The following is a 24,924-nucleotide window of genomic DNA, read 5'->3' on the forward strand; positions in this document are numbered from 1 at the left end:
TTTCCAGTACGGGGGACAACCTGTTTTCTGGAGGCTTCCCTGGGTAAGACATGGTTTTTGAGCAGCCAGGACTCAGCGGGCCCTCTCCTCTGCTGAAAGCTATTTGTAAGACCTGGGGGAACCTGTGAAATGCACTGCACACACGTCCGTGGTCCCTGACTACCTGGCTGCTCTCTACACATCCCTGGCAAGGCCCAACCACATCCATCACAATAGATGAAGCAGAGTTCAGGAACCCACTCATTCATCAGTGTCATGTAGTTCACAGCAGGGGCTCACTTGTCTCCCGACTCCATCAGGGCACTTATCCAGACCTAGCTGAAAGCTTGCATGTTAAAATGTGGCTGTAATGTGGGTTCTAGACCATGGTTTCTAGTTCTTGGATTATAGCTAATAAAGCAACTGGTGGTCTCCAAACATCAACTCCCACTAAGAAAGCAAATATTAAAAAATTCTGTTTGTAGGGCTGGAGAGATGGCTCAGAGGTTAAGAGCACTGGCTGCTCTTCCAAAGGTCCTGAGTTCAATTCCCAGCACCCACATGATGGCTCACAACCATCTGGGACGAGATCTGGTGCCCTCTTCTGGCCTGCAGCCATATGTGCAGGCAGAACACTGTATACATAATAAATAAATAAATCTTAAAAAAAAAGTGTAAAAAAAAAAAAATTCTGTTTGTATTCAGTATTGTCATCCTTTAAAATTTGTGCTTTTGACTATCAACATATAGAAAAATACAAATTGCTAATATGTGAGTTAGCTTATGATCCAAGGTAAGGGGTAAATTAAACTGGGGACCACTGGCCTCCATATCCTGTGGTCAAAAGATCTTTCTAAGTAGGGCATAGTGGTGCATGCCTTTAATCCCAGCACTCAGGAGGCAGAGGCAGGAAGATCTCAATGAGTTTGAGGCCAGCCTGATCTACATAGTGAGTTCTAAGACAGCCAGACCTGCATAGTGAGACCTGCAAGAAAAAAAAGAAAGAAAGAAAGAAAAAAAAACTACAACAAAAAGTCTTTCTGGCTATCCTTGAGGAAAGCTAATAGACAAGCAAGAAGTGTAGCAGAATTGCCTGCTGCTTTTGGTTTTGAACTCCTCCTCATATTCTTAGGGATGTGCCATTTTTCCAGATGTTAAACATGTAAAGATATCTGAGCAAGTCTATTCTCTACAGCAGAGGTCAGCATCCAATCATGAGGGGTCCCAGAGATAACAATGAGTTTTATACTTTTAAATAATCGGAAAAACTCAAAAGAACAATAGCATTTCATATCATTGCCTCACATGAATTCCATTCCCATGCCTATTATGATCCTACAGAAACACAGCCCTGTTCACTCACGTATTACATATGCCTGTGTTTTTAGGCCATCAGTGACAGAGTGGCTGTGGCACAGGCCGTGTGACCCTCCAAGTCTAGACCATTCACTACCGAACTCTCTAGAGAAAACATCTAGAACTAGCATATTGACATTGGCATTCCCTTGTCTGGTCCCACAAGAGGCTCCTTTGGTGGAGCCCAGGGTCACACAGGGAAAATGAAGACTGATTTTGTTTCCAGACCACGCCACGGTGAACACCTACAACGAAGTAAAATGAAAATGGGTGCTTTCGTTACGAACGAAAACGGTAGTTTTCAAAAGTCAGTAAAATACTGGGTGACAGCCCTGCAACTTATAGCTCCGTGCTTGGGGCTGGAGAAATGTCTCCGTGGTCAAAAGCGCATGCTGCCTTTGCAGCTGAGGCACATCTTGGTCCCGGCACCCACGTGGCAGCTCCCATCTGTAACTCCAGTTCCAGCGGATCCAACGCCTTCCCTCGGTACCCCGCCATGCACATACATGCATGTAGGCAAACACTTGTGCACATGAAGCAAAAACAAATAAATCCTTAGAACAAAACATGTGAGCTCTACTGTTTAGAGCCTCGTAATCATTTCCACCTCGTATCATGTCTCCTCTTATCCCCCCCCCCCCAGTTTCCCCCTTGCAGCCTAGAGCCTCGTAATCATTTCCACTCATATCACATGTGTCCTATTACCACCCCCTCAGGTCCCCCCTTGCTGCCTTCCCCCACCCTTCACTTAATGGTCCTCTGTATTTTGAGAACTATCTGTTCAGCTACAATTCCAAATCCCTTGAGCATTATACACAGTAACTTAGGTTACATGAGTGTTTTTGTACTGACCAAATAATACATTCCTTGCAGAAGACCTTTTTAGATCACCCAATGTTTTAAAGACTTTTTTAAAAAAAAATCAACTCTTACAACTGTCCAAGTTGTCTCATTTTTAGGATGGAAAAATGACTCAATACTATTATGCACATTTTGAGCATTTAATTCTGAAAAATAAACTACTTTTAATTTTATAGTTACAGCAGAATTGGCATTTCAGAGAGAAAAAATAAAGTCATTTGCTGAATAATTGTCTAAAGCTATCTTGAGTTTCCAGATCACCCCAGGTTCAAAAACAAGACTGTCTCAAGAAAGCCAACCCAACCCAACCAAACCTAGAAGGTCTCTTGGAAAAACCAAGCTCTAGATTAGGAAGTCCTTCAGGCCAGTGGTTCTCAAGCATTCCACAAGGAGGTTTGAAGAAAAAAAGTCCACCTCGAGGCTGTATCCCAGACCAGTTCAATATGAATGCGGGGTGGGGGTGGGGGGAGTAGGGTTGGTTTTTAAATCTCTACATGGCTCCATTGAGCAGTCAAGTCTTATAAAACTGATAGTTTTAGATAAACATGTCATTAGAATCATCAATAAACCCAAATCAAGAAAAAAATTTGCCTACCAAATGATTAAGGTCTGACTCACAAAATAATTACTATAGCCCATAGCAGTTAAAAACTACAATGTATCCCGAGGGCCTCAGTCAAGACAGGGTTGGACTAGGATAGGGCTATTTTGTAGCATAGCGGTAAAACCTACAATGTGGCCTGGGGTGCTGAGCCAGGATAAGGGCTATTTTGAACATCTTTAATAAACACATTTTACCAAACTATTTACTAAATATAAGCAACCAATGTGGCTACGATATTGATAACCTTGTTTCTATGAAAGCAGATTGTAAAATGCAGGTATTAAGTACCCTGACAACCTCTCCCTTTAGAGCACTGTAATTAATTTTTTATGACTCCTCCCCTTACACATACTTTTTTGCTAGAACGGCACTCAGGAAGGTAACTGTTAAAAACAGCTCCAAGCCGGGCGGTGGTGGCGCACGCCTTTAATCCCAGCACTCGGGAGGCAGAGCCAGGCGGATCTCTGTGAGTTCGAGGCCAGCCTGGGCTACCAAGTGAGTCCCAGGAAAGGCGCAAAGCTACACAGAGAAACCCTGTCTCGAAAAACCAAAAAAAAAAAAAAAAAAAAAAAACAGCTCCAAATGCAATGGGTCCAGTGGTGGTCTTGGCAATTTGACACATCATCTCTCAGGTAGACTTCATAATTAGCCACTCAAGGGTTCTTGGAACAACTCAGGATTTTAGTGGACATTAACAACCAAAACCCGTGTAAGATACAAACAGAACTTAAAACTTTCTTCTTACAGACAAGAAGAAAAAGAAGAAGAAAATGGTCCGTTTTCCTCCAGCCATTCGTATTAGGAGAAATGCCTTACCGAGGACCAGCAAATAGCCCACAGAAACAACCGAGAGAATTCCAGAGAACCACAGGCAATGTGAGTGCACCTAAGTTCGCATCTCACAGCATTAACGTAAGTCTTCAAAGTTGCCATGGAGCAGAATCAGTGAATAACCTTTCAAACACTACAAATGGATACACATGGCCAGATCATTAGACTAAGTGGTAAAATTTTTATTTTGTTTCCATGGCTGTGACATGAGTCTCTCAAAGCCTTCAGAGTATGAACTTGACCGCTTACCTATCCAAAACCAGCCACAGGGGAACTGTCTATGTAGTCCTCTATTTCATTATATCTCAGATACTTTTAGTTATAAGAACCTGACTCAGAAATGTCATGACCTGGAAAAAAAAGTCTCTGAATTAATAAAATGTGGTATAGGTATTTTATTTTAAGAAATAAAATACGAGAGGATGAGAGTATGTGTATTTATTCAGTAGACAAAAGAGATATTAATCTTAATACTTAACATTTTTAATTACTTCCATAAACACTATGGCAAAAAAGACTCAACTGTCAGAACACTGAGTTATTTTACAGTTAAACTCTTTATTGTTTTCTTCTTTACAGGAACAATAATCTGAACACGTCTTCAACCAAACTGTCTATAAACAGAAAGCTCATATAAATTACGCTTTATTTTTGTAATATTACTAAAATACTGTACTGGTGAAAATAAATAGACATTGACAAAAACCTCCTTTGCGTCTGTAGTTCACCTCACACTCCACAAATACGCTTGTCTTCCTAATTCCTTACAGGGGAAAGTCAACGCACAGATCACAAGCAGGAATAATGACGTCACAGCAAAGGAGTTCCAAATATACTTGATAAAAGGTTTTCACACGAAGCCGGGAGACTCCCAATAGCACAGGTACACAGAAACATGCTGTGCTCCAAAGCGCAACTGAAACTTCCTGTTTGGGCTTCCCGTGTGAGAGATAATATATGCAGAGCACAGAACCATGATGCTGTGCAATTTCCAAGTCTAATCATAAGGTCCATTAAATCAAAAGATTAAAAAACAAGCATTAAGATATCCAGACATCGTACTTTTGAATAAAGACATTAGTACATTCCTAAAAAAAAAAAAAAAAAGATATCCAGACACTCTTGTTCCCATGTATGACCTAATGCTATTAATACATTTTAATTTCTTCTTTAATTTATTAAGAATACTTTTTAGGGTTTTTCTGTTTGTTTTGTTTGGTTGTTGGTTGGTTGATTTGGGGTTGCTTTTTTTTTTTTTTTGGCATTTTATCATCAGTGTCCATTGGCCCCTTCTGAGAGTATCCGCGATGGTTCAGTAAACTTTGCAGTGAACAGGTAAAACAGAGCTGGGGTCGGCACCAAAGCCAAAAGCGGCAGGTCATGTTCAAGCCTGTCCGCTCTGGAGATGGAGACTATTCCATAGGCGTGCAGCAGCCAGTGACTGAAGAGAACAATGAGTCTTTTCTTCCTGACCAGGAGATCATAGCAGTTCTGTGATTGTGTATGAGAAAGAAGAGAAACACAGATTAACAAAACTCAGCTAACCACTGGTCTTCACACACAGTCACCGCCCAGGACTCTGAATGTTTGCACTAAAAAGGACTCAAGAACTGCCCCAATCACCCAGTCTAGCCACCCCCCTGTCCAGATGGTCACAAAGGCCCTCAACAGCCACACTGAGCCTACAGCCCATCTCTTGGTCCTCATTCACATCAGCATTCCCTCGGGGAACATGAGCTTCTTCAGAAAAACATGAGCTAGAAGAGGAAGTCCACAGGGTATGTTCTCACCTCCAGGTCCACTGCAGCTCCAGAAACCTCACCTTCACTACTCTACTGCTTCCAGTATCTGCCGTCTGAATACACTCAAGACAACACAAACACTCACTATCTACCTGATGTTCTTCTCATTGTCAGTGCCGTGTGAAAACACGGAGAGGCCCAAAGGATCAAATCAATATAAAAGGGACATGTAGATGGGGGACAGGGAATTTTCAGTGAGTCACTCTTCAACTGTTTCTTTCAGTTAAGTGACTCGTGGGCTCATCTAGACCTGGAGTGCCTTCTGGAGTCAGAGCCCTGTACTCAACTGCTGAGAACAGAGCTACCTGAAGGATGCCAACATCTTATAGAGGAGACACATGGAGACAGAGAACCAAAAGAGTTACCAGCTGATCTAAAAGAGCATTGCTCATTTGTAAATATGCCTATTTTATTCAAATATTCCAACACACACACTGATCTTTTCCTGGTTGATGAAAAGTCAAAACTAATTTCTTGTCTTCTCTGATTAATCTAATGGCAATGCTGATTAAAGATTACAAAGGAGCAATGAGGCTAGTCTACGAACTGGGTGGGCTGAATAATCACCATCAATCACTCCATTCAGTTCCTCCATTATCAACCCTACCTAAGCACTGTGAGGAGTTCCAGGTATGGCCCCATCTCACACTGCCACCAATGTATCAGAGAAAGAGGCATCAACAACCACCTCTCAAGAGTTAACTTGTTTTCTCTGGTGTCCTTTTGAACAAAAGAAGTTTGAGAAAGCACACACGTTAACTGCCGTGAGCAGCAGAGCCACAGCACAGCACGGAAGGGTCTATGAATTGGGCTTTTCAATTCTTGGGAGTTCTGCTTCTGATAGAGCTTTGTAATCAGAGCTGTGAAGGTACTTCATGGCAATCATGTAAACGTGCTGTCTTAAGATATAGAATCTGAAAGCCACGTAATTAGAAAGAAAATTACAGATGTACAGAACTGCCCACTTTGATTAAAAGTTTTATGAATACACCTGTCCTAGTTAGAATGTCAAATATATGGCTTTTTCTCATTTACTGCTCATACTGTAAACTGATAATACCTTAGTTCCTTAAAAATAAAGTTATTTAAAAATGTGTAGGTCTACTTTACAACAATGACCTACCTATCAGTGAATCAAAATACATATTTTTGGCCAAAAATACTCTGAATTCAAAACATAATGGGGCCAACAAGATGGTTCAGTGGGTAAAGGCAGGACCCACAGGATAGAGGAAGAGAACTGAACCACCCTCCACACAGACACTGAGGCTTTGGACACACACACATGCACACAAGTAAATAAATAAAATGTTGTAATGAAATAATTTGAATATACTATAACAAAATTAAAACATATACAATGCAAAACTTTTAAAAATATTTCAAAAATAAGGTTCCTTGTTTGTTCTGGCTAGTTTTACGTCAACTTGACACAAGCTAGAGTCATCTGAAAAGAGGAAACCTCAACTGAGAAAATGCCTCCATAAGATCAGGCTGTAGGGCATTTTCTTAATTAGTACTGATGGGGGTGAACCCAGCCCATTGTGGGTGATGCCATTCCTGGGCTGGTGGTCCTCAATTCTATAAGAAAGCAGACTGAACAAGCCATGGCGAGCAAGGCAGTAAGAGCACCCCTCCGTGGTTTCTGCATCAGCTCCTACCTCCGGGTTTCTTGCCGTGTTTGAGTTCCTGTTCTGACTTCTTTCAATGATGAACAGTGATACGGAAGCATAAGCCAAATAAGCCTTTTCCTCCCCAAGCTGCTTAATCACGGTGTTTCATCATAATAATAGTAACCCTAACTAAGACACTCATTACAGTGGTTTTCCACTGAAATGCTAAGAAATTAAAAGTACAAAAGGCTTATCCCAAGGAGCCAATCAGTACTAAAGTACCAGTATCAATGTAATCAACAAAATACTGTAGGGTGCAAACATCCAAACCAAACATGAAACTGAGAGGGAGATACAGCTGGTAATTACAGACATCTCTAGTAAAATTAATTTAAAATCAGTTCTGTGTGGAGTAGAGCATTTCTGTGTGTATTTCAGAATAGTGTCAATGTGTGAATAACTGCATGTCTGCTATATGGGTAAACTATGCTGGACGGTTTTTCTTCATCTCATTGGGTAAGAAAGAGCACTGACTACTTCCCTAACTTCCCAAGATACAATGCAGCCCATGCAACCGCTCATAAAATTATCTAAGAAGGTACAAGTGACATCAGTTAGCCAAGGACCACTGAAACAATTAGCATACCTTACCATATCATATGTACTATTCCATTCAATTGTCAGTTTTTATCTAAAAGACAAAGCAGAACTGTAACAAAGGAAAACCAATTCCTACCTCTATTTCCGAAGCGGACATGTACACAGCCAGAGTAACCAAAGATAACACTAATATAATGTATGGGAAGGCATAATCTGGAAAACAAACACAGACAATGCATTAGAAACCAACAAACTAAACCATCACATATGACACAGCTCTTCTGAATTCTTTCTCAGCCACTTCGGAGACTCGACTATTTTTGGCCTTCTAGGCCACACAGTCTCCATCTCAACGCCTCAACTCAACAGATGTGGTATATGCAAACAGCACAGGATGCATGTAAATGAGCAACTAACTATGCCTCTGTCCCAACAAAATTTCATAAATAATAAAATAGGAGTTTCATATAATTTTCACACGATAACAAATTTGTCTTTTGATTTTTTTTTTCAATCTCTCTCTCTCTCTCTCTCTCTCTCTTTTTTTTTTTTTTTTTCTTTTTTTGGTTTTTCGAGACAGGGTTTCTCTGTGTAGCTTTGGTGCCTGTCCTGGATCTCGCTCTGTAGACCAGGCTGGCCTCAAACTCACAGAGATCCACCTGGCTCTACCTCCTGAGTACTGGGATTAAAGGTGTGCACCACCACCACCCGGCCCTCAATCTCTTAAAAAAATGTAAATCTATCTCACACCTGGAAGAAGGTAAGAGATATGATCCAGCCAAAGGATTAATTGAAAAGAATCAACTTCTCACCCCTGTATCTAGAATGCTTCTATGTAGCACTGTACGTTGTATGGTAGCTGTGTACCAAACAGGACAAGTGAGAGAATACTCAGTTTTCAGCTTCATGGTCCAAGAAGGGAACCTTGGTTGAGAAGACTATTCATAAGAGTAACTCGGCTTTCACTGTCTTTAGAAAAGTTTATTTGTCATCAAACTTTTTAGTTAATACTCTTTTGGTATTGTTCCTAGCAAAATTCTGTAAGTTCCTATTTCAAACACAATATAGCAATAACATCTCAAGCAAACATTTTCCCTACAAACATTACCATTTCCCCTTTCCTACTATGTCTAAATTTATAGCATACAAAATAGGCAAATTGAGAAGAAAATACCCTGAATTATTTCTAAACGATTACTTTAAAATAACTTTAATTTACAAAACTTGCAATTATTCTACAAAGCACATCTGGAACAAGCTGAAACATTAATTTTGGATGCAGTGGCCAGAGCCTCAATTATCAATAGGCCGGTTCAACTTAGCTTAGAATTGAGTGAGTTAATAATATCTATAACTTTTTATGTTAGTGATTACATGCTCAATCAGCCACTACAAAAACAAAATAACAAAAAAACTCACTCACTTAAAGTACACCTAAATAACATTGCTAACTGTATGTGGTTATGACCTGGTAAGAAAGCCCCAACTTCCAGGGGACAGACAGGCACTACTGGGTGAGACACAGGATTGAGAGCTGTCCTTAAACGTAGGATGTAAAGCAACCTATCTTGTGCACCTGGGTCTGGGCTAGGGCCTGGGAAACAACATGCTGTCCCTGGTGGGTCAGATGTGGATCACACTTGAACTATTGGCTACAGAGTATTCTAAGCCAGAAGTGTGTTGCTGACCACCCCCCCAGGCATTTCCAGCCCTTCCCTCCCTAGGCCATCACCCACTGGGATGTTAAGCTACCAGAAGTTGCCCCGTGTACTGTGCTCACACTTGCTATATCACCTACAAAAAAAAAAAAATAACAACAACAAAAAACCTTATTTTTTTTCAAAATCATGAATTTGGTATGTGCCCTCTGTGACTAATGCAGCAGACCACAAAATGAATAAGGACCGTTTGATCCTCCAAATATGAGTGGAGGTATGTTAGCAAAATTTCAGTCTAATGCTCCTCCAACTATTTCTGTCAGACTTTACATATTATTGTAACATTTTTACATACTATTGTAAAAATACTTTACAATAGATGTCATTTAGGAAGAACACTATCTGGCTATCTCCCTGAGTTAACATTCCAAACCATTTCCTTATTCCCACAGCTTTCTGCTTCTTCCAGCTTCTAAAAGCTTCAACACAGAGGCAGCAAAAGTTAGGCCAAAGGAATTAAGACAACTACTTGGATTTTTTTTTTTAATTATTTATTTTTTTTGGTTTTTTCTCAAGACAGGGTTTCTCTGTGTAGTTTTGGTGCCTGTCCTGGATCTTGCTCTGTAGACCAGGCTAGCTTGGAACTCACAGAGATCCTCCTGGCTCTGCCTCCCAAGTGCTGGGATTAAAGGTGTGCGCCACCACCGCTGCTCGGCCTGTAATTTTATTTTTTAATTTGTCTATTTTAATTCCAGGACAAGACAATACAAAAACAATATACAACACCCAACCCTGCTCTCAGGTGAGGGAGGTAATTGATTTTCCTGCCTTAGACACACAAGGATAGAAGAAAAAGAACACTAGACATTAACAGAGGGAGCCGGGTGAGCCAGGGCCACCCAAGGCTTCTGCAGGAGCAGTAAGGAAACTATACAGAGGGCCCAGGCTTCCCAGAGAACCCCAATCTGTTTCCATGTGAAATGATGCATCATCATACTCAAGCAGGGGGTACCATCAGGAACAGCAATACTGGGCTCCTCCGCTGGTACCTTATCTTCATGAGTGGCCAGGCATCACATGAACATGGATGGGTTTGGCTGGAGTGTCTGGCGATTCTCAAGCAAGAAGCCAGAAGAGAGCCGAGAGACTTCTAACAGCAGTGTCCCAGGTCCCTGACATCCCTGTGAGCCTCAGCCTTCTACAGGCCTACACAATGGGGTGGCTGGGGTTGATCTCCAGATGCCCTTTGGTTGTCAAACAGCCCACTACAGGGCTGTCGCACAGGCCTGGGCCTTCGTGATCTGTTGGACATTGGCTTGAAGGTGGCTGTTAGTTAACACAGCAGGATGAAGACACAAGCCTACAGGGATGATCACTTCCTCAACCTTTTTACCCAAGACATCTTCCATGAGTGTGCAGAAGTTCTCAAACTCCGCCCTCCTCTCATCCTCCTTCTCCTCTGGTAGCTGCTGATACTCCTTGGTCATGGAGAGCAGCTTCCTCCCATCAAACTCCTCAAGCTGCTGCCTCCAGTGCTCACCAACGAGGCATCACTTAAACATCCATTTTCGTTCTCAAGAGCAGGGTTGGTTACCTCCTCTTTGCTCTCACTAGAGTATACAGACTTCAGGTTCCTTCCTGCAAGACCTGTGCTGACAGAGAAGTCATCTCCGGACTGGAGGGGTGGCAGACAGCTCAGCAGCTCAGAGAGGCGTGGCTGCTTAGAGGGCTCTTCAGGGACTCCAAGCTTTCGATTCTTAGGATGCCCCACAGAATCACTTCCGGTTCTTTGTTTTCTGGCAGCTCGGAGAGGAACTCAAGGTGCTTCCATACAATGCTTTTGTGGAAATTTTCAAGATTTTGCTCTACTGGAGCATCTTGGAAGATATTCAGGGGCAATCCCCAGTCAATAATGACACAGATGTGGGCATAGATATGTGGGCATCAACTCATCACAGCTGCCCACGATGAGCACTGGGCGAACACAGAATTCAATGTTATTGTACTTCTTAGTCTCAAAGTCATCAAAAGCTTGCCAAGGGAGGAAGAGCAGTGCCCAAAATTCCATCCTAACTACAGAGAAGTGCTTGCCTGGCAAGAGGCCTTCCCAGTCACTGGACAGGCTCTTACAGAATCTGTCATATTCCTCCTGAGAGGTGTCCTCAGAATCTCTGTCCTAAATGGGCGTGGTCTTGCACAGCGTTTCCTGACCAATGCATTCACCCTGAAGGCCCCTCGTTTCTTTTTCTTTTCCTCACCTGATCTTCAGTCTGAGGGGTCACTCTCCTTTCCTTCCTTTTGTTCTCTTCTACCTCGTCATCACTCACGTCCTTCTCTTCCTCCTCCTCCCAACAGAGGGCGACGGGATGGTTGGTTCACAGTTCAGAGTGCTTTCTCACTACTTCCTCGACCCCTTCACCCTGCTCTGCACATTCACTGAAGCTCTGCCAGCACAAAACCCTCAGGCACACTGCTCCATCATCACTGTGCTTTGCGACCACAGACACTCCTTTGCCACGAAAGAGGCTGAATAAAGTCCAACACCAAACTGCTCATTCATGGACATATCTGCAACAGCCTGAGAGCTTCCATGAGGATTTTAGTCAGACTTAGCAGTGGTTCCCAAATTATTGATAAACTCAACCTTGGTCACACCAGTGCCTGAGTCCACCAGAGTCAGAATGTGTTCCTGAGGGTTGAGAAGATCAATTTTTAGCTCTTTACTGCTGTCCAACTTGGAAGGGTCTAGTAGGCTCTCCTAGTGAATCTTGTCCAAGGATCAGGAGCATGAAAGATCCTAAAGGAGAAGTTCCTTGTTGTAATAGGAAGTATTAATGACAGAAGAAATGAGCTGGGTAGTATTTGCCCAAAAAGCAGCGTCCCTCCCTTCCACTCGGCATGGAGTACTTCCTCAAGCATCCTGAAGAGAAAGGATTGAAGCACTATGGAGCAGGGTGGGCCCAGATCATCTCTGACTAGGAAGGCACCTATTATGTGAGGGAGCAACTCAAAAGTGAATGGGTGACAGTGCTTAACTCCATCCTAGACAGTCCCTCCAAACTGTACCAACTGCTGTAAATTACCACCTGCAACCTCCCGGACATGCTATGAGCGCTTCAAATTAATTTTCTCGACTGTTTACCCATCTATCAGTTATTTAAAGAGAAAGTTCCTTGATTAGATTTCCAGTTCATTCCCAATCCCTGCATTTAATTTACTACTTGTCTTAGCAATTCTTCCTTGGAAATGGCTCCGAATCCTGGCGCTGCTCTGTTTGGGTCAGTCAGTCAGACTCGGTTTACTGCAGTCATCTCCAGGAAGATCCCAGCTTTTCTCCTCTGACAGTCCACTGTGCTATCAACTTAGCTTTCTACAATGGAAATCTGATCACGTCACTCTCCCACCCAAATCTCTGTAAGGTCCCTGTGGTGGTCTGAATGAGAACGTCTCCCACTGGCTCATGTTTGAATACTTGGTCCAGTTGGTGGTCCTACTTCAGAGGTTGAAGAGGTGTGGCCTTGTCGGAGGAGGTGTGGCCATGTCGGAAGAGGTGTGGCCATGTCAGAGGAGGTGTGGCCTTGTCGGAGGAGGTGTGGCTTTGTCGGAAGAAGTGTGTCAAGGAGGCTGACTTAGAGAGTTGAAAGACTCATGCCATGTCTACTTCACTCTGTTTCCGGCCTGCAGTTTGAGATGTGAGCTCTCTGCTGTTCTTGCCGCCATATCTACCACTTGCTGCCACAATTCCCTGCCTCGATGGACTCTTAACCCTCAGGAACCTTAAACCCAAATAAACTCTTTTCTTTTTCTGTAAGTTGCCCTGGTCATGGTGTTTTATCACGGCAATAAAACCTAATGAAGTCCTAACACCCTAGATTCTAGAACCTTGAGCAAGAACAGCTGTCTGGCCAAGCAGGAATACTGAAGTGGCAGACACTAAGAGAGAACTCTAGGAGCTGGAGGGCGCCTGCATGTTCTCAGACACTATGCAAGTGAGCTAGACCGTGAGGAGGAACAGGTCCCACCTAGCCTCCAATTTCCTTTCACCTTCGCCTTGAACCAAATTACATGCCCAGGCTATATAATCCCCATCCCTGCCTGTTCCTGGGCCAAAAGGCTTGTCCTCAGCTTCTTGGAAGACTTCTTAGAAAAAATACTATGCAACACGTAATGTTTTTGGAAATGCATTCAAAAGTCCCCTCCTATGTTTCCTCCGCTATCTGGAGTCTCTGCTTTACCTCCTGGGGGTACGCTTGAGCCTTCTGATGATGACTTACCGCTCGTTCTTCTGAGACACAGTTCAACCTAAAGTGTTGCTAAATGAATGGTTATCCTACCACACACCGTTTTAACTACACAGAAAGGACCTTTATAAAGGACCTTAGAGATCGAAGACGACAGGAAACAATACTTACTGCCAACACAAATTTTCACCTACTGTATCCAAAGCTACTTTTAAAACTGTTATGCTCAGAGTTTTAAATCTTCCAGTTTGGCTACAAACTTCCGTCTCATTTTGTTGAGAAGCTCTATTCCATTCTGTTTTTAATAACACTATGTTTCAGCAAAGATCTACACTATGGCCTGCCTTCAAAGCTTAAAGGATGCCTTTAAAGAAAAAGCTGTAGACTTTAGTTGGGAGGAGAACACTGGCGTCAAACTCACACAAGAGGCCTCCACCAACGGCCTGCAGCACGGTCAGGATGGGGAAGAAGTAAAGAGCGGCGTAAATGCTCTTGAACCGCTCAGACTTCCCTAGTCCGCAGGCGATCTTCTTCACCAGCAGAGGCCGGAGAAGCATCATCAGCACCAAGCAGAATGCATAATAAACAAACACGATGGTGTATCTGCAAAATGAGGAATGCATCGAGACTGTTTAACACACTTCCATCCTTGACGGTCTTAAATCAGAGCTCTTAAAAGAAGGTTAGAAACACTATTACGTTTACACATTAAGATATTCAGACTGGTGGGGAGGGGGCAAGCAAACACATACACTGTTTTGTTTGTTTGAAAGTATCTCAAAAATCCTAAAGATGGCGTTGGAGAGATGGCTCAGCATTTGAGAGTATTTGCTGATTTTGCAGAGAACCTGGGTTTGGTTCCCAGCATCCACATGGCAGCTCACAAGCTCTGTGACTCCAGGCGATCTGCCACCTTCTTCCAGCTTTAGCAGGCACTGCACACATGTGGTGCACATACATGTAGACGAAACACCCGTACCCATGAAATAAAAGTAAATACAGCTCAAAAAACAATCCCAACAATGTTTATATATTTTAAAACTTTGTACCTATTTGGGGAGGTGTTATGCATGTTTGTGTGCAGGCATGTGTGCCCACACGTGCCGGTGGAGGCCAGAAGTTCATGGTGGGTGTCTTTTGTCCACCTTATTTTTTGAGACAGGGTCTCTTACTGAGCCTAGAGCTCAGCAACTGGCTACGCTGATTGGTTAGGGAGCCCCTGGCATCCTCCTGTCTCAGCCTGCCCGAACTGGTATTTCAGGCTGCTTCACCCAGCTCTCTACATGAGCACTAGGGATCTGAACCCATGTCCTCATTTACACCCACTGAGCCATCTCCCAGCTCAAAATGTTTGTTGTAGACTCAGAAGTTTTACTCCCGGAAATTTATCTGAGAAACAATCAAGAATAAACAAAAATACTTTATTTTTTGTTTATTGGAGATTGTTTATTGGATGTGTTATAATAAAGAAAACTTAGAAATAAAATATTCAATAACAACAAAAGCAGTTTTATGGTAAACTCATACTGGACACTACACAGCCATGTAAATAGGCAACATACAGCAGATACATGTGAATGATGTATCTCAATCAGTATGACTGGATATGTCAATTAAACAAAAGTCGTAAAGTTCAATAGAAACAAAAAAGACATAAGTACTCTTCATAATTTAGGTAAGTAGTCTGAACTACAGATTTGCTTTGAATTTGACTTTAAAAATTACTGGGACTAGAGAGATGGCTAGCAGTTCAAATGATATAATGCTCTCACAGAAGACCCAAGTTCAGTTCCTGCAACCATGTCAGGCAGCTTACAACCTCACCTCCAAGGGATCTGGAACCCTCTTCTAGCCTCTGATGGAACCTGCATACATGGCGTACATTCTCACAGATATAAATACACAATAAGGTAGATCTTTCCTAGAGATTCATTATTATTATGTATATATGTGTATTAATACTTTAGCTGATTTAAGTGCTAACAAATTAACAAGACAAGAGAAAGCAATGACAGCTTGAATCACCTAGAGAAGATTCTGGAATGTGTCATTAACTTTATCAGCACAAAACAAATCTTGCAGTCTCTTACATAATCACCTATAACTCAAGTAACTTTTTACCTGATATAGCTAGCCATATTTGGACTCCATCCCTATTTATAATGCTATTTGTTTGTTTCCATCCTGAATTAACGAACTTCTACAATTCCCATTAATTATTTATCACCATTAGGATTTTAAAGGACAACAGAAGTAAAAATAGGCGTAACTGTTATGGGCACAGGAAGAGGGCCCAGGGCATCCATTTGCCATTTTCTTTCTAATTTGATATTTTTACCATAAATACCATTTATGTAACTAGTAGTAAATGAGTCTGATTTAATTTTAAATGAGTACATATCTTAAATGATATTCAATTCCATTCTTAAGTTTTCTAAACATAAAAAGATCAAATTCTATAAGTCCTTAGTATAGTAATATGACAAAACAATACTTGGAGCAGAGTTACAGTTCTATAATAAATCAACAGAGGTCATTATTCGTTTTTATGAAATATAGGTGCATACAAAAGTAATTTGAAGGTCATAAAGCTTGGCAGTAAAAAGATTTTCGTATTTCTATATCTGGAACTTGAGAATCACTTTTTATATGCACATCTCCATCTGTTTGACAATTTACTATTAAGAAATTGATCGGCCTGGTGGTGGTGGCACACGCCTTTAATCCCAGCACTCGGGAGGCAGAGCCAGGCCAATCTTTGTGAGTTCGAGGCCAGCCTGGTCTACAGAGTGAGTTCCAGGACAGATGCAAAGCTACACAGAGAAACCCTGTCTCGGAAAAAAAAAAAAAACAAAACAAGAAAAGAAAGAAATTGATCCTGGGGCTGGAGAGACGACGGCTCAGCAGGTAAGCACACTGGCTGCTCTTGCACAGGACCTGGCTTTGATTCCCAACACCCACTAAGCAGTTCACAACCACCTGTAACTCTAGTTTCAAGGGACCTGATGCTCCTTTGTGGACTCCATGGGCAACAGGCACACATGCAGTACACACAATATACACACATATATACACGCAGGCAAACATCTGTACATATAAAATAAAGAATAAAAAAGGTCTTTAGAAAAACAACTTGATCAACACTAATTTCATAGAGCACATTATGTAGTGGGAACTTGCTCTAATAAGCAAATGTACTCCAACAGAATAGCTTTTCTATTCCATCTTTACCAAGAAAAACATACCAAGTTGCCAATAACTTAAAAAAAATTCTAAAATGGAATAGTATGGTACAGTGCACAAAATCTTATGAATTTCCTTTTTGAGAACAACATTGTGGGTTGGCAAGATGGCTCAGGAGGTAAAGATGTTTGCCACCAAGCCTGTGTTCAATGGTCTGTGTTCAATCCTCAGGGCCCACGTGATGGAGGGCGAGAACTAATTCCTGCAAGCTGTACTCTGACCTCCACACACGTGCTGTGGCATGCAGACGCATTCACACACATAAACTATAGTATTCTGATGAAGATTACATTCATCACAAACCACAAAAGACAAAACACTAACCGAAATAATCAGACAGTAACGGCAACTGCTACTGAGCACCCGCGTGTGCAGGGCACACAGCATCTAATAGACAGAGTCATTTCATCCACACAGCACCCCATGTGGCACCGTTCCCACTTGCCAATGAACAACCTGGAATTGTGTAACACTGTTAACATATTCATGTTAGTGTAACTGACAGACCCAGAATTCAAACCCGGGCTCTTTTTGTTTCCAGAACCCACACTTTTTTCCTGTATATCAAATACTGTATCTCTATTGTATATCCCCAAAGGTTTTTTTTTTAACCTCTTTAAACATAGAAAACATATTCCTAAGTATCTATGTGTGCATGTGTGTGTAAGTGCATGTATATTTTTTACATCAAAAAATATTTTCCTTTCTATCGCTAAGATGTACTGAGCTGACAATACAGTTTAGTGGTGGAGCCCTAGCACGCCTGAGGTGCTGGGTTTATTCTCCAACACAATACACACACATACACACTCTCACACACTCTCTCTCTGACTTTCTGAGCATGGCAGTACATACCTGGAATCCCAGTACTCAGGAGGCTGAGGCAGGATAATGAGATTGAGTACAGCCTAGTACATATAGTGAGACTATGTCTTAAAAACAAAAATAATGTTTCCTCCTGTTATACTCTGTATGCCTTCAGAGAAGAAAATTCTTTCTACTACCTCTTCCTGCACCGAGAAATTTACAACGATCAGTCTTTTGAAATGGAATCTAAAGCGTTTCCTTCTCAGAGGTCTTGGGTCTACATAAACACTTACAGCGGGTAGACTGCTTCGTGAGTGCAGTGCACTGTGGTGATGTAATCTGGACTCGGGTTGTAAAGCATCGTGTACCAATCAGAGAGCATCAGTACTCGGCAGGAACGGATGTACAGGACGCCCACTGGATCGCTCACGAGTAAGGTGATGATGGCTGCCATGCTGCACTCGAACAGTGCCGTGATGTGCTGGAAGAGAGCGCTGGAACTGGAGAAACAGGGGCACAACCCCAGAGCGATGTCAGTGCTTCAGTCTAGCAGGGCACGGTTCATATACCGAGTCTCAGTGTTTCACCTCAATCTGGAAGCTACTCTTAGAGATCAGACAAGCCAAGCATGCTAGCACCTCAGACAACCCCGCTGCTATGGTCTGCAGGTCCGTCCACTCTAAAATTCTTACAATGAAATACACTCTCTGGTGTGATAGTGTTGGGAGACTGGGCCTTCGGGAGAGAGGCCAGGGATGTGGATTCCTCAAGGAAGAGATCTGAATGTTTTTTTTGAGGAGGTCAGAAGAACTTTCTTTGTCCCTTCTGCCATATGAGGACAGAGATGCACCACTTTCCGGTTTCCACAGATGGAGTAGTATATTTCTAGTCTAACAGGGTGTCATGGCTTGTGGCTCCAATCTCAGCACTTGGAAGGTCTAGGCAAAAGGAGTACTGTAAATCTGGAGCCAGCCTGGGCTACATAGTGAGTTACACATTGGCCTGGACTACAGAGTGAGATTCTGTCTCAAAACATCAATTAACCAGTTAATCAATCAATCGACTAATTATTATTTACCTAGTTAATTAGCCAGTTAATATCTAATTATTAACTGGTTAATTAACTAGTTGACTAATATAATTAATATCCTATGTATATGCATGCACGTATGTGCACTTATTAGTGAGTGCCTGGAGTAGTCAGAAGATGGTGTTGGATCCACTGGAACTGGAGTTATGGATGAGGGGTCAGATACTGGAACTGGAGCTACAGATGGTTGGGAGCCACCCTGTGGATACTGGGTACCAAACCTGGGTCCTCTGCAAGAGCAACAAGTGCTCTTAACCATTGAGCCGTCTCTCTAGCCCCTTGTCCACTTTTTGAAAGAGAAGAATCCCTAGAGATCATTTCATGTCTAGTTTTTTTCCAGAATTCAGTTATTTCATGAGGGTCAAATGAGCTCCTAAATTAGCAGAACTGGACTACTTCACAGACATAAAAGTACTGAATGTACAAGTTTAAATAAGCTCATACTATAAGTCATAATGACAGGAATCTTTTCATCCTATTTCAATCCATCTATAGTCAACCACATGATCTTTGAAAATAAAAGTGGATTCCCAAACTCCACTTCTAAAACACGGTCATACACTGCACAGTATTTCAGTCCATAAAGGACCACATCCATGACGGTGGTCCCACGGGACTGTATTCTCTATGTACCTTGCAGCTGTCATTGTGGAAGTATGTCCTGTGAGCCCCCTCCCCAGCACAGTGCAGGAGCATTTAATGACACATTCCTCAGATCTGTGTCACTACAACTGATGTGAGACTGTACTTCAAGATCTCCTGCATTTCAGAAAAAGATATCCCTTACCACAACTCCCATATACCCCCTCGGCCAGGCTACACTGCTTCACCCTCTACCTCAAAACGCACTCCATCTGTGTGGATAACCGTGTGCTCTTTAGCATAAGCTCTGGAATTATGCCCCAGCTTTATGAACTGCCCATGAGACTTCCCACTCCCAGGCCTCTGGATCCAGGCTCAGTCCTTCTTTGTCAGTCCACTCTCAGCTCTCACTTCTCAACCACACCACACTCCCATCTGCCTCCACAATGCCAGGCAGCAAAAAGAGATTGGAGCAAGTGAAAAGACCAAAGCAGGCAAAACTCACGAGAGTGGAGGAACACAAACTGACAGCTAAGAAGACTCTGCCCCCAGTCCCTGTAGGGGACCAGGCACAGACTTGTTAAGAACGTCTGCGTTCTGGCCTCCACCCGCCTTTTTTTTTTTTTTTTTTTTTTTTTTTTTTTTTTTTTTTGGTTTTTCGAGACAGGGTTTCTCTGTGTAGCTTTGCGCCTTTCCTGGTACTCGCTTTGGAGACCAGGCTGGCCTCGAACTCACAGAGATCCGCCTGCCTCTGCCTCCCGAGTGCTGGGATTAAAGGCGTGCGCCACCACCGCCCGGCTCCACCCGCCTTTATTATTACGTTTCTTTCGTTTACAACCCACACCTTGACCACTTCAGATCACATTACCATCTCTCCATCTTTTTTCTACCAGAACTGTTTTAGCATTTCTTTTTAAGTCTTTTAGATCCTGTTAGGCATAATTTCTCTCCCCATTCTTTGTGACCCCAGATGTTGACAACACAGTATTTCACTACCTCTCTAAGATGGATTTACAGTGTCATCATGTACCTGTCTGTCTTCTCTATATCTTCTCTCTTCCTTTGATCTTCCAAACATAAAATACACTGCTCAATAAACGCACTGGCAGTGCACTAGTCGTCTCTCATAATTATACTAGGTCACTAGCATTAAATTAAGTTATAAAGTATCTGTTCTAAAACAGTAACAGCTTGTGATCCTAACCAATTTTTGCAGAAACTCAGTAAGCATCATCGTTGAGAAACAATATCCTGTAGCAGAGCGTCATTAGCACCTACTAGGATGTGTCTTACCATTGCTTTCCTGTTTCAAGAAAAAACAGTAGAAAGAGAGGAAAAACAGGTTTTCCCCTCTGAAACAAGGGAAGAGTAATTATTCTTCTAAATGACAGTCGGGCTGAGGGCGTAGGTCATTAAAGATTGTGTACTCAGCATCACAATATGGGAGCAGTATCCCAACACCAGTCCATCCCGATGCAGTAAGAATGTGCTCACCTCTTTTTCCCTGAGTACCACTCAATGAAGAACCAATGTAGGACAAGAGGAAGCATAGCCATAAATCCAAGGTAGAACCAGTCATAGAGCTCGGGGGACTCCGTGCAAGGCTGACAGTATTTCTGTGCGTTTGTCCTCTGTCCTCTTGGGCACACCTACAACATGTAAAAACACTGCTTTATATGCAAACAGTATTTTAGGATCTTCCTGTAAGGGACCCCATTTTATTTTAAACAGTTTAATATTTATATGCAGCTTTTAGAAATTAAAAAAGAAAACCTGTAAGCAGAATAGAAAGAAATCTAAACAAGAAAACGCTTTAAGAAATTCACATCACCTGGTGCTGTCTGCAAAATGCTCAATGAAGACTCCTTCCACTTAATTGCTAAAACGGCTAATATTCAATGAAAACCCTTGTTAACAGCATCATATAAAAATCACTGAAGAAGTGTTCTCGAGTTGTCATGTTAATTTACTATACAAAACACTCTGATAGATCATTAAACAGTAATTAGACATTATAAAATATTTTTTTAATATCTGTGACTATCCAGAAAGATTTTAATGTAATTATCAGCATGCAAATATAAACAAGGCTTTTAATACCAAATTCTTACACATATTCATGAATATATTTAAAAAATTGTACATGCAAAAATGTTTCCAAAGTAAGTAGGTCATAAAATAAAATAATACTAACAGAGGACTTACCCCACATTCTCCATAGATTTCACTTGAGCCATTTTTAAATAACAGGGTCTTCCCACAGTAGAGTCCAAGGCATGCTGGTTGAATATCGACAGCTTTTTAAAAACAAACGCCAGTAGAGTAACATCTTTGGTGGTTATAAATAACAATAACGTGATAACAGCTGAAGTCATGGGCAGCAGTCTCTCAACCTCTCTTAAATAATATGTAACAGACAAGTCTTGTGCATTTACTTTTAAATTCTTTTCCACTGGGGCACTACAGAAAATTACACTTGCATCTTATTGCTCACCCTTAGTGCTCATATTGGTCTTCACCCAGCACAGCAGGTTCTAGCCCAGGCACCATACCCTGAAGCCTCCCAGAGGCTCCAGGAAGCAGTCCCTATGACTAGACTTGGAATTTCATTGATTATAAGGTCATAAGCTTTTTTTTTTTTTAATCACTGATAGAGAGCCTGAGAGACGCCACTAGAGAATGCCTGCACTACCCGAGGAGTTTGATTTCTAGAGCTCATGGTAAAGGGGAAGTCTCCAGAAAGTTGTCATTCTCCACGTGTGTGCTCCGGTAGGCACCCCAGTGCCACACACACCACACAATTTAAAACATTAATTAAAATACATGACTGATAGAAGGTCACTAGTCTTCATTTTGCCCAGCTGGGACATTGGGTGCACACACAGGGACAGTCTTTGTTCATAACAGAATACATTAGCAGAAAGGCTGAAGGAGAGGATTCCAGAACAGAGGGTCGGTCTGTAAAACAAATCACTTCACCTCCATATAAAAGCACTACTTAGCTTGTATCATGTTTGTTGAGGACAGGGGCAAACTTCACCAGTGCCGGCACTGAGCTTCTGACCAGTTACTTGAGAATCACTATCTTACAATGAAATTCTTAAAGGTATGGGGAAAATTAAAAACAGCTCCTGTTAAAACAAAACCCTGAGGACCTCCCAATCATCTTGGACCTCATCCAGGAGAAATTACCGAAGGCATCTTTTGAACCAGTGACACCTGATTCTCTTTACTGCTCAATAACCGTACATGGAGTATGCGTGCGGCTCAAGGGCCATGAAGGTCCCCAGAGGTCCTGACAGTGGGGCTGTCTTCTCGAAGAATCTGCCATAGCCATGAAATAAGTCCAAAACAATGGCGGCCTACATGCGAATTTACACACTTTATTATTATCTCTGAACAATAATCTCCTCTGCTTTTTCAAGCATTCACAATGTGGAGACTCTGGTTACAGCCCTTTCTCCTTTCAAATTCCTGTAGACTGGACTTGTCTGTCCTTACGTTTTCGAGGGCAGACAAACAGAAAAACACAGCCTAAAATGCCTCACAGTTGATATTTAAATGCAGTCTAAAATGTCTCACGTTTGATATTTTCACTTTTATCAAGTACTTGACATCTCTTTTTAACCCATGCTTTTTTTTAAAAACAAAACAACTACAACAAAAAGCCCTGCTGTACCTTTAGAAACAGACATTATGCCGGGCGGTGGTGGCACACACCTTTAATCCCAGCACTTGAGAGGCAGAGCCAGGCAGATCTCTGTGAGTTAGAGGCCAGCCTGGTCTACAGATCAAGATCCAAGACAGGCACCAAAACTACACAGAGAAACCCTGTCTCCAAAACCAAAAAACAAACAAACAAAAATAACAGACATTAACAAAATATAGTCATTCTCCCTTGTTTCTACATCAGGAAACCCATGCTTCTTTATTTTAGACTATCAAAAGACTTTAATATTATAGCATGTGTATGCGTTTTGCCTGCATTTATGTCTGTGCATCATGTACCTGCCTGGTGCCAGTGGAGGTCAAAAGACAGGTCGAAAAGGATATCAGACCCTCGGAAACTGGAGTTACAGAGGGTCCTGAGACACTCACTGTGTGGGTGCTGGGAATCGAACCCCAGTGCTCACGAAGAGCAGTAAGTGCTCTCAACTGCTGAGCCATCTCTCCAGCCAGCCCCTTAACATGTTTTTTTTACAGCAATTGAAGTCTAATGAACTAAATACATGGAATGAATTGTTTCAGGTTTTCTGAGAAGAAAGTTAAGGTACTGAAAGCCCCTTCTCGATGGGCTTTGCATCTAAAAGATCTCAAAACCAAGGCCTGAAAATCAGTACTACAAACAAAAGCAAAGCTCATTTACCTAACAACTGTACAATCACCCTTCATAATCTTTGGTGAACTACGGCTAAAATGCTGGACTTGTTTTTGTCTGCAAAAGTCTGGCCCCTGGTGAATGGCTCTAACGTATTTACATTTGATGCCCGGTGTGGGGCGCACGCCTTTAAACCCAGCACTGGGGAAACAGAGGCAGATGTATCTCTGTGAGTTCAAGGCCAGCCTGGTCTACAGAGTGAGTTCCAGGGCATCCAAGGCTACACAGAGAAACCCTGTCTCAAAAAAACAAAAACAGAAATAAAAAACAAACAAAAATTTACATCTGAGGTTGAAAAAACAAGTTATGTGGCAACTTGCTTCTGCTTCCCTGCACTAACATCCGCACTTCTAATTCTCAAGTCAACCATCAGGAACGCTTCCCTGGACAAAGGAACAAAGGAATGAATGAAAGAACATAGGAAGAGCACAACAAAACCTCAGCCTTCCTTCTGCACACGGCCCCGCGCTCATCTCCAGCCATTCCGGAGCAGACCATCCCAACCCCGGGAGAAGTCAGAACCCAGGTGCAGGGCAGCAAAGGACGAGGCTGCCCGCCACTCGAGAGCTGTCAGCCGGAGGCGAGCCCCAGGCAAGGAGGTGGAAAAGCAGCAGGCACGAAGACAAGAGCCCCCTCGCAGCCTAAGCGGCCACTTACCCATTGGCCAGGCTAGGTTCTCCACAGAAGCCCGGGGATCAGCCGGTCCGAACGCAGCGCCCGAACATCCGGGCCACAGCGCTCCCCGCCGCTCCGCCTCCCGCTAGCCTGGCGATCGCAGTGGAACCCCGCCCTTGCTACATTAGGCTCCGGGTCCCGCCCCGCCACGGCCTTCTCCGCTGGGCTGAGACGCACTTTGCGGACTCTCCGGCCTAGGATCCCAGCAACCCGGTTTCCTAGTCTAGGCTTGGAAACGTCTCTGTCGCTTCCGGGTCTGAGCTCAGAGGCTCCACCCTTTCCGGGTCCAGACTCACCGGGCCTCGTCCGAGCTAAGGCCGGAACCGAGGCCCAGCCTCCAAGCCGGCCAAGTCTGCACGGCCTCGAGCGATTCCTAGACTGGACCCAGAGGTCCCGCCCCCGTTTCCTAGATAAGGCTTAGTAGCCCCGCCCCCGCCGTGTGATTAAGTCCCCCCCCCCGAGGCCCCGCCCCTGGTGGGTGAGAGAGCCTCCGAGGCCCCGCCCCGGCCCTGTGGTCCAGTCTCTGGAGCTCCGCCCCCACGTGCGGGCTAGTTTTCGAGGCCCCGCCCCCGCCGTGCGATTAAGTCCCCCCCCCGAGGCCCCG

General features: G+C 43.0%; 2 protein-coding genes across 3 annotated transcripts in view; one reads left to right on the forward strand and one right to left on the reverse strand.

Annotated features, from left to right (window-relative positions):
* Positions 1-4,338, forward strand: part of Ccdc175 (coiled-coil domain containing 175) — a 67,292-nt gene extending 62,954 nt beyond the window's left edge. Inside the window, exon 20 of the mRNA XM_052739634.1 lies at positions 3,553-4,338. Within this exon, the coding sequence (XP_052595594.1) occupies positions 3,553-3,633 (81 nt within the window). The 3' untranslated portion in view covers positions 3,634-4,338. The remainder of the gene's footprint in view (positions 1-3,552) is intronic.
* A 527-nt stretch (positions 4,339-4,865) lies between these two features.
* Jkamp (JNK1/MAPK8 associated membrane protein) lies at positions 4,866-24,724 on the reverse strand. 2 transcript variants are annotated; one of them, XM_052739632.1, is made up of 7 exons: positions 24,303-24,724; positions 21,473-21,546; positions 20,762-20,916; positions 17,889-18,095; positions 13,967-14,148; positions 7,783-7,859; positions 4,866-5,122 (listed from the first exon to the last, which is right to left on the reverse strand). In XM_052739632.1, the coding sequence occupies exons 1-7, from the start codon at positions 24,304-24,306 to the stop codon at positions 4,904-4,906; spliced, it is 918 nt and encodes a 305-aa protein (XP_052595592.1). In that variant the 5' UTR covers positions 24,307-24,724; the 3' UTR covers positions 4,866-4,903. The 2 variants fall into 2 exon arrangements, with proteins under 2 accessions (XP_052595592.1, XP_052595591.1); XM_052739631.1 differs by having other exon boundaries at positions 21,473-21,564.
* Between the last annotated feature and the right edge of the window lie 200 nt (positions 24,725-24,924).

The sequence above is a fragment of the Peromyscus californicus genome, unplaced genomic scaffold, assembly GCF_007827085.1.
Source record: "Peromyscus californicus insignis strain IS unplaced genomic scaffold, ASM782708v3 Scaffold_15__1_contigs__length_86483966, whole genome shotgun sequence".
In the NCBI taxonomy this organism is placed as follows: Eukaryota; Metazoa; Chordata; class Mammalia; order Rodentia; family Cricetidae; genus Peromyscus; species Peromyscus californicus.